This window comes from Nanorana parkeri, unplaced genomic scaffold, assembly GCF_000935625.1.
Source record: "Nanorana parkeri isolate BGI_ZX_2015 unplaced genomic scaffold, ASM93562v1 scaffold2147, whole genome shotgun sequence".
Classification (NCBI taxonomy): domain Eukaryota; kingdom Metazoa; phylum Chordata; class Amphibia; order Anura; family Dicroglossidae; genus Nanorana; species Nanorana parkeri.
Window position 1 is genome coordinate 27,740 of NW_017308415.1, and position 9,955 is coordinate 37,694.

General features: G+C 47.0%; 1 protein-coding gene across 1 annotated transcript in view; it reads right to left on the minus strand.

Annotated features, from left to right (window-relative positions):
- Positions 1 to 389: 389 nt before the first annotated feature.
- The window catches only part of CFAP44 (cilia and flagella associated protein 44), a 56,801-nt gene continuing 47,235 nt past the window's right edge, over positions 390 to 9,955 (minus strand). The window contains exons 30-36 of the mRNA XM_018572852.1: positions 8,874 to 8,984; positions 8,320 to 8,450; positions 7,219 to 7,335; positions 5,985 to 6,186; positions 4,431 to 4,591; positions 3,269 to 3,403; positions 390 to 554 (exon numbers count right to left, since the gene is read on the minus strand). Of these exons, the coding sequence (XP_018428354.1) occupies positions 396 to 554; positions 3,269 to 3,403; positions 4,431 to 4,591; positions 5,985 to 6,186; positions 7,219 to 7,335; positions 8,320 to 8,450; positions 8,874 to 8,984 (1,016 nt within the window). The 3' untranslated portion in view covers positions 390 to 395. The remainder of the gene's footprint in view (positions 555 to 3,268; positions 3,404 to 4,430; positions 4,592 to 5,984; positions 6,187 to 7,218; positions 7,336 to 8,319; positions 8,451 to 8,873; positions 8,985 to 9,955) is intronic.

Consider the following 9,955-nt stretch of genomic DNA (forward strand, 5'->3'; position numbering starts at 1 on the left):
CAAGGGCAATGACACGACATTGTCTAATGAAAAATACTCTATGGGTAGACACTGCTGCTTCCAATGCCATAAAAGATAAAACACATATAAGAAGAACGCGGACATCGCCATAGCGTACAACTTTATTTTATTTTACAAAAAAGGGCAATAAAAAGTGGCAACAGATCCCTGATGTATTTGATTGTCTATTACCCAAAACATGGGTGGCATGGATGCAAACCCATACTGGGTCCATGCCACCCAAGAAAAGGGAAATAGAAAAAAGGGTTTAGATGGTCAGCAGGAGGCCTAATATATAATTATGAACATCATCAGAATTCTGAAACATGACATCATATTACCCCCGCCGTGGATGATCTACGACTGGTTATATAACGCAAGGTTTTAGACTTTTCCTATTGGCGGATGGGCGGTAGGATGTTCTCTCCTTTCTTGCTCAGCAGCAAGATCTCCTCCTTCAGGCTCTCTATCTCCTCCGCTTGCATCTGAGCACGGTGGAGCAGCTTTTGTCTCTCGCGGGTCTCTGCTTTACGGGGCCCCAGGAATTCGGCACCCTGAAAAGCAATAAAGAAGGCTCAGACGGATCAACAAGTGTTACATTAAAGGGCTGCGGGCATTGAGATCACTTACAGTGTCTATAAACACTAACAATTAACTTTTCTTATTTGCTCCCTTTTGGTCTGCTAAATATACCACCGAAAGCGTTTTGTTACGCGTGTTTGATAAGTCTCATATAAAACCTGATGATCAGAAATTCAGAGCTTTCATGTCTCCAGTGCACACTCGCTATGCAGGGGCGTAACTAGAAATCACAGGGCCCCATAGCAAAATTTTGGGGCCCTGTGATTTCTAGTTACACCCCTTGAAGAGCCCACATAGCTCAACTGAGGGTGACGCTGCAGAGCCCACCATAGACTCTCTCTCAGGGTCACCCTCAGGTGGGCTGGTAACACTCCTTACCTGTCCGCCTCTTCTTCCTCCGTCTTCCCTCCTCCGTCGCCGGGCCCCCCGCCCCCGCCACCGGCCCCGCCTCCTTCTCTGATGCTGACCCCCTGGGCCCCGCCTCCTCCACCACCGCAGCTGACTCTCATTGACTCAGCAGCGGCAATGGAGAAGAACGCAGCGCTGCACAGATCACGGTGATCTGAACAGCGGTGCGTTCGAACCCATAGCGACCCAGGTGGCCCGCACGGCATCAGGGGGGTGTCCTGGCCGGGCCCCCCTGGACCCGGGCCCCATAGCGGCCGCCTGGGTCGCTATGGCTATTGTTACGCCACTGTCGCTATGTTATCTCAAAGAGCCTAAGTAGCCCTCCTTGTACTTATCTTGGACTACAGAATCATTAGCATCTATTGTGCAGAGATCTTTGGTGTGGGTGAAGAATTCTTAGGATACAATGGACAGCAAGGGAAAAAAATGGATCCTTCAGCATATCAGACCCAACTGTAAGCCTAGTCATCTGGACTAGAAGTTCAGATGACTAGGCTGAAGCTGTTTTATTTCTGGACATATAATGAGAAGAACCAGCATGTAGGTGGATGAATACAGTCACAAGAATTATAAATATGGCTTTGCGAAGACTTAAAGGAGAACTATGAGGTGAGTGCTTTTCACTCACCTCATAGTTCTAGCCGACCTGCGACAATGAGACTGTCACAGGTCGGCTCAGTAGATCGGGAGGTGAGCGAACACATACCGGCGCTCGCTCACTTCTCGATCCTGTCACGGCTCTCTGCCATGACAGGGGAGGGGCTGGACCTACCCTAAGGAGAACTATGGAAAAGCCCTAACCCCATAGTTCTCCTTTAAGACCCAGACAGAAGACAGATCATTCTGGAGAGTCCACACAATTGCTGTGTGCCACAACGGGACTTAGGCCCCGTTCACATATAGCGAATTGTCGCGCGATTTCCGCCGCGATATTGCGCATTTTTGCCGCGCGATATCGCGAGAAGTCGACGGCCAATGCTATTCAATGGAGCTGTCTTAACTCCATGTCGCGCGTCGCTCGTCGCGGTCGCAAGTCGCTTCTACCGGACCCTTTTTTCAGCGGATTTTGCTTTTTTTCTATGGAGCCCGACGGAGAAGGTCGCGCTACCGTCGCTGGAACGTCACCCCGAAAGTCGCGCTATCCCGGCCGCTGCAAAGGTATGTCGCTATATGTGAACGGGGTCTTAGTAGCTGAGCTCATCTCCGGAAGACCAACGGGTATTTTTCTGGTATTTTTCTCAGTGTAGCCCTCACCCTGTATATGGGTGAGGGCTACACTGAGATTCCATAAGAAAGGTAAGGTCACATTAGAATAGTTACAGCCATAACAACAGGTATCTAACAGAGGGGTAAAGTCACATTAAGCAAAACGATCACATTGGCCTTTGTCATCTCTATGCAATGAACCCGAACCTTCGCCACCAGCTCCAGGGCCATAGCGAGGGTGAGGCGACTGAGGTTCTCGCCTTTGGCGCAAATGTGGGGGGCGGTGGGCACAGCGCGGCACTGAGAAGTGGGGCGCTGGTTCCTCTCTCCTCTGGTTCCGTCCTCCGCCGCCGAGTCCCGAGTCTCTGACTGCAGTGAGCAGAGCGGCCGGGTTATAAGTAACCCCACCGCTCCGTGCAGACTGTAGGCAGTGAGAGGGGAGAGCTGTGAATTGCTGTGCCGTGCTGTGCTGCGCTCTCCCTCTCTCACCTGTCACAGGAGTTCCAGCACAATACTGTGCTAGAACTCCTGTACTGGAGGGGACAGGGTCAATAAAGAGAACCTCCAATTGCTATCACACAGGGGATTGTTTTCTCCTGTGTGATAGCAATAAAGTTAGGTGGAAAACATTTTTAATTGATTAAACATTTTTTTTAAATAAATAAAAATTAAAAACAAATATGAAATAATTAAATAAAAAAATTAAAAAGGTAATTAAAAAGTAAAAAAAGAAACAAAATGATTAAAAAATAAGAAAATAAACAATAAGATAAAAAAATTATAAAAAAGTAAATAAGATAAATAAAAATCTAAAAAAAATAAATTGATAACAAAAATAATGAAATAAATAAAAAAAAAAAGAAGAAGAAATAATTAAATAAAAAAATAAAAAGTGATAAAAAAATTAAGAAACAGTAAAAAAATTGACGCTAACCCCGCTGCCCTGCCATCTGACGGGAATTGCCATTCTCCATTGACGAGAAGGGGGGTGAATCGCAGAACCTGGCCCTGGGGAGAGTAAATCCGGCCCTGCCTAGCCCTGGTTTAGTCGCTAGCTTTGATGTAGACATACCACAACAGTTTGCCGAGCATCTAGCTTTGCCTCTATGACTTTCTTCTCCGTCAGGATCTCGTTCAATCTGTCCAGCTTCTTAGTGTGCTCTCGGGTCACCTCCACCAGTTTCTTCTTTCTCTCTGTTATTTTTGCCTTTTCACAGAAAAAAAGAAATATGAAAGCAACAATATGTGACATCATGGGAAAAAGGATTTTTTTCCCCTACCTTCACCACAATTCCTTCAGCAACTGCTTTGTAAAAATTGATCTATTGAAATCACCTGATCCTGATAGGTGCTGCTAGATACATTGTAACAATTTAACAATCAGTGATCACATAAGGTCCATGTCACCCTTGCAATCCTAGAGATTGCCAAGAAATACTCACCTATTTCGGCAGTGTCGCTCCCTCGATGGCAGGATCAGTATGTCATCACTCCGTCCAATTGCTGGTGAGGGAGAGTACACAGCATTTGCAACAGAGAGGGAGCGATGCCATGCCAGTGGAGCCAGTAATGGTGTGACGCCATGAAAACGCAGAAGTAGTACACAAGATCACAAGTGTGACATGGGCTTCACACCGGTTACAGCAATGGGGGTAGAAAGATCTGCTGACAGCAGCTCTGCTGTATAGATGAGACCTCATCTAACCTGCAGGCATGTATGAGAAAGGGGCTTGTATAAAAGTCTCTCCTACCTTACTATAAGGTAGGAGATGCCCCGATTATCAGGAAGCCCGGCAGTGGGTCATGAGGTGCCATCCGGCTTCCTGATTGCTCAGGAAGCCAGGCTGCCTAGCAACAAGTGAAGCTGGCTTCCTAGCCAACCAGTAAGACCGGAAGACGGGTCATAACCCACTGCCCAGCTTGCTGATTAGAAAGTTAGCCCGCTCCATGCTCCTTCGGCACTGCCAGTCAGGAAGAAATCTCCCTCTGACCGGAAGTTCCGGTATCGAAGGTAAGTTTTGGAGCATTTGGGCGAGTATGAGTACTCGTCCCCAAATACTCGGTATCGGCACTAGTATCGGTATCGGTGCATCCCTACCTTTTTACTTTGGGCAGCAGGTCTCAGAAATTATATCACAGTTTCAAAGTTAAATAGTGTTACAGCAGCAGCAATATACAAAATAACAAGATATAGGTTGGGCACCATAACAGAAAGTCCGTAGTGGGCGTCTTACCTCCCACTCCGCTATCTCCTGGTCCATCTCCTGCCGCCTTTGTGATGATTTTATCTTCAGCTCCTCCAGGGTGGTGTTCACAGACAAGGTCTGCAGAGCTTCGAGGTCAACCAAGCGGCCAAATTTCATCATCATCTGCTGACTGCACTTCTCCTCCAAGCCTGAGAAATGGAAGGTAATTATTAACAGAAGTAATTCCTGGAAAAAAACAGGCCGGGGAAGAAGAAGATGCCCATAATGGTTGCTGGCCACCCCAAGACAATATCTGCCAGACTGCAGCTTTAGTTCATGGGCACAATATGGACCTGTTGAATGCTAAGTAAAAAACTACAAGGGGAGGCAGAAACCTGAACAAGGAAGGCCTCATGTCTCACACAATAACTCTTTACATTATTGGGTGATGTAGCATAGGAGAGCCAGCAGGTAAGAGAAGTAAAAGGGATGTGGATAAAAGAGAAGGTAATGTAATTTGTATCACAGATGACAGAAAGGGAGGGAAGCATAGAGAGTAATATGACTTAGCACAGAGACCTCAAGGGCCCAGGAACCAGGCCAAATATCTGCATACCCAACATAGGCTGTGGCCTAGAGAGGCAGGTTGTCAGTTGTGTATGCAGACCCCACGCTTCATGATGCTGTCAGTAACACATTCCCACATCTAATAAAAGGTTCCAGACTGCTGGACTGCCCATCATCCAGCTCAGAGTGCTCATATTTGCTGTCTCTGCTCAGCTGCTGTGTTGGTCCTGCCAGGCATTAACTACCGTCCTGTGCTCAGACACTGTTATCTGCCCAGTCCAGTTCACCTCTGTTAACTACAGAACACCTCCCCTACGTTATGTCAATCAGGAGAGGCACTGGCGGAACTGCCAGGGTCACAGTGGTCGTATGGGCAAGCGGGCCCTGGCATTCTGCCACTTTGGGGGGGTTGCAGAGGACGAAGAGGGCCTGGCCCCAGTAACCACCAAGGCGCTGACATTGCCTCCCTATTGGGGCCTTCATGATTTCTTGCACCAGGGCCCTAAGGTTTCCATTTATGCCTCTGAGGAGGAGGATAGGTGTTCTGTACTCCTAACACACTTCCTGTCTTCCTGTAGCGGCAAGGCTGCTACTCCATAAATGCAATACATTAAGTGATAAGTGTTGTCTCCCTAGGACAGGAAGTTAATGGCAGGATCACCAGGTAAAAACATAGGGGGGGAAAAAAAGACTAAAAAGAGAAAAATAATGCAGCTACCACATCTAAGAAGCTGCAACTTATTATATTTTTCTTCTTGGGTTTGGATGTACTTTAAAGAAGATGTCTGACCTGCTAGTTCCTCCTTCATTAATATGCTAATGACAATCTGCTCAGTGAATGGACCTTTATCATCCGATCTGTTAGTGTGTGATCCTCAGCATCCAACTCCCCCCGTGAATACCACTGACTGCTGAAGAGTTTCAGCTAAAGAGTAAGTTTTGCTGGGGCTCTTCAGATCCAAAAGTGGATCACTGGATGGGCTCATCCCTATCCTCTGTGCCCCCACCCATCAAACCTTAGTGGCCAGAACTTACTCTGGATTTTGACCTCCATCTCCTTGCGCTCTCGGATCAGCTGCTTGTGCTGCTCTCTGGCCTGTTTATACAGCTCCCTATTTTCCACCTTCTCCACTTGCAGCTCTTTGATGCGATGCTGCAGACTCTCTAGGGAATGGCTAGTGAGGACCAGGGCCTGGGACAGGTCACTGGGAATCTCCCCATTGATCATGTAATCAACCTGAACAAAGGACACAAAAAATCACTTATTAATACTTAGTAATATGAAACTCTCCTTTTTTACCTTCAATATATTCATATCCACCAATAAAACACTCCTCAATAAAGAATTTATGCATAGGAGTGTAGCCCCCTAGCATGAGAGGCTCCCACCTTCCCTGGGCTGAGGTCCTAGGTCTGCAGCTCTACTGTGCCCATCATGAGGGGCTCCCACCTTCCCTGCGATGAGGTCCTAGGTCCGCACATCTGCTGTTCCCATTATGAGGGGCTCCCACTATTCCTGGGCTGAGGTCCTGGGTCTGCAGCTCTACTGTGCCCATCATGAGGGGCTCCCACCATCCCTGGGCTGAGGTCCTAGGTCTGCAGCTCTACTGTGCCCAACATGAGGGGCCCCCACCTTCCCTGGGCTGAGGTCCTAGGTCTGCAGCTCTACTGTGCCCATCATGAGGGGCTCCCACCTTCCCTGCGATGAGGTCCTAGGTCCGCACATCTGCTGTTCCCATTATGAGGGGCTCCCACTATTCCTGGGCTGAGGTCCTGGGTCTGCAGCTCTACTGTGCCCATCATGAGGGGCTCCCACCATCCCTGGGCTGAGGTCCTAGGTCTGCAGCTCTACTGTGCCCATCATGAGGAGCCCCCACCATCCCTGGGCTGAGGTCCTAGGTCTGCAGCTCTACTGTGCCCATCATGAGGAGCCCCCACCATCCCTGGGCTGAGGTCCTAGGTCTGCAGCTCTACTGTGCCCATCATGAGGAGCCCCCACCATCCCTGGGCTGAGGTCCTGGGTCTGTACACCTGCTGTGCCCATTATGAGGAGCTCCCACCACCCCTGAGCTGAGTTCCTGGGTCTGTACACCTGGTGTGCCCATTATAAGGGGCTCCCACCATTGATGAGCTGAGTTCCTGGGTCTGCACATCTGCTGTGCCCATTATGGTTATGAGGGGCTCCCACCATACACGGGCTCTAGTGTGCTAGGAGGATGAGATGTATATCAGTCATATGGGGAGGAAGCAAAAGCGGCCAATACTGTACCTGGTGCAGCTTTAATGGAACAACAACATGCAGCTCATTGAGCTTCTGCTGCTTCTCCCTCTGGAACGCCTCGAGCTCCTCTTCTGCCGACTTCAGATTCACATTGACTACTTTCACCTGACAATGAAAATGACTCTACATGTCAGGAACTGCACATATTTACATGGAAGTGGATTAAAGGGGCTTTCTGATATGAATATATATTTATAGAATTCACTCCTGAACCACGGTCTGAATTGGAACCAAGCTAGCTCCTGTGTGATAGCAATAAAGTTAAGTGAAAAAAAATAAAAAATGAAATAAAAAAACAAATATAAATTGATAAACAAATATAAAATAACTAAGCATTTATGAAAAAATAAGTAAAAAATAATAATTAAAATGATAATAGGTAACAGATAGTAAGATTAAAAAAATAAAGAAATTAACAAATAATTAGAAAAAAATTATAACAAATAAAAAATTGAAAGAGAAATCAGATAAATAAAAATTTTAAAAAGTAAGAATTAAAAAAATAAAGAAATTAACAAATAATTAGAAAAAAATTATAACAAATAAAAAATTGAAAGAGAAATCAGATGAATAAAAATTTTAAAAAGTAAGAAAAGAAAGAGCGCGAAAATGCTCTTTCGCCTGTGTAGGCAAAAATCCTTGCACCGGCCCTGATTGGAACCCCTTGGACTGCAGGACAAGTCTTCTCCTCCCACATCAGTACCTCACCTCACAAATGCTCTTTTGGCTGGATGGACACAAATTCGCACAGACAAACTCCAAAACCTTGTGAAAAGCCTTCCTAGAAGAGTGGAGGCTGTTATAGCTACAAAAAAAATGATTGGGGGGGGGGGGGGGGGGGGGCGGGGCAGCTCCATGTTTAAGGCCATGGTTTTGGAATGGGATGTCCAACTAGCCCATATAGGTGTGATGGTCAGGTGTCCACCGACTTTTGGCCATATGGTCTACCATGACATAGACTTGGGTTACCATTGGATGCCTGGGATTTTTCGGACACATTTGATCAATGCGGCTAGTTTTGGTATAACATTGTGTACACGGCAGTGAATGTTGATGCACCCGAGAAGTATCACAGTCTTAATAAACGACCTTTTTGGCCATCCCGTCATATTCCTTCTTCAGATTATCAACGAGTTTCTTTTCTTCTGTCAGGACCTCCTCGATGTCCAGGTGCTTTTCTCGCAGGTGCAAGGTGTTGTCGAAGAGTTTGGGATCGCAATCTGTGCGCAACAGAAAGACGGTGGAGAAAATAAACATGGCCGACTTCCTAAAACATTTATAATGACAAATTGGTTGACATGGTTTTAAAGATCAATACAGTACTGAGAAGTAATCCTTCCAGGACTAGAATTGGGGGGCAGGGGGGGGTCACCTAGGGTGTTAGCTACCCAATTCAAGTTTCCCCTTTTCACAACTCTTACAGTCAGGGTTTTCAGAATACTTGTTATGTCTAATTAATAAAAGGGGGCAGTCAGTCTGAGAAGGGAAGAACTAGATGATGCTGGGTGTCCTCCAGCCAGGAAATGAGGCGGGCTCTATCTGATTAGCTACGGCTTCCAATGCACATTGTGAGAAGCTCAAAGTGTGCAGTGATATCAGATTGGGGGGAGGGGTAAACATCTGAAATAACAGAAATGACTCACTGTCAGGGCAAACAGAATCATCAAAGACGCCGTCCTCTGAATCCGATACGTCCTCGTCACTTTCATACGCCGACTCCTCATCGGATTCTTCATCACTGTCCTCGTCCTCCTCTGAAAATCAAGCACATGATACATTACCCCAAGAGAAGGCAATGGTTTAAAGTGATGGGATATATCAGAACATCTGGGTTCTCTCTGTCAGTGGCCCCCTTGGAGTGTCCACTAGGGGGCCACTGACACCCACAATACTGTATAGCACAGTGTTTAAATGCACCCTTTAAAAGTATCCAAAATCTTGGGGCCCCCCAGTCTAAAATGTGCCCCCCCTTCCCCCACCAACAAAATCCATACCAAACCCTTATCCTGGATATGAGTCTGGTATGGATTTTAAGGGGGAATCCCATGCTAACCATGAAAAAAGATGGGGTTCCCCTTCACATCAGAGTGCTCGTTTTAATTAGGAGCCCCCCTTCACGTCACAATGTACCTCCATTTCAAATCAAGAGGCCTCTTCACATCAGAAGCCCCCCCCCCCTCGTTTCAAGAACCCACTTTTACATTGGAAGTCCCCTCCTTCAAATGATGAGCCATCTTTACATCAAAAGCCCCCCTTCATATCGAGAGCCCTCTTTCACATCAGGAGCCCCCCTTCACACCAGTACCCCCGTTTTACATCAGAGCCCTCCAATATTTCACATCAGATTACCCCTTCACATTAGGAGCCCCCCCATTTCACATCAGAATCTCTGCATTACATCATAGCCTCCTTTCATATCAGAACTTCCTGCTGTTAACATCAGGAACCCCCCTTTTACATCAGAATTCCTCCTTTACATCATAGCCCCCTTTCATATCAGAGCCCCCCATACATCAAAGCCCCACTTTCACATCAGAGTTCCCCATCACATTAGGAGCCCCCCCTTTTACATCAGAATACATCTCAGAGTTCTCCCTCCACATCAGAAGCCTGCCTGCACCATGGAAAGGCATGATGCTTTGTGAATATTTCAAGGCACTCCTGCGAAACCCAGAAGGCACCCCATGGCACCCTGGTTAAGAATGGCTGATATAGAGTCAGAGAG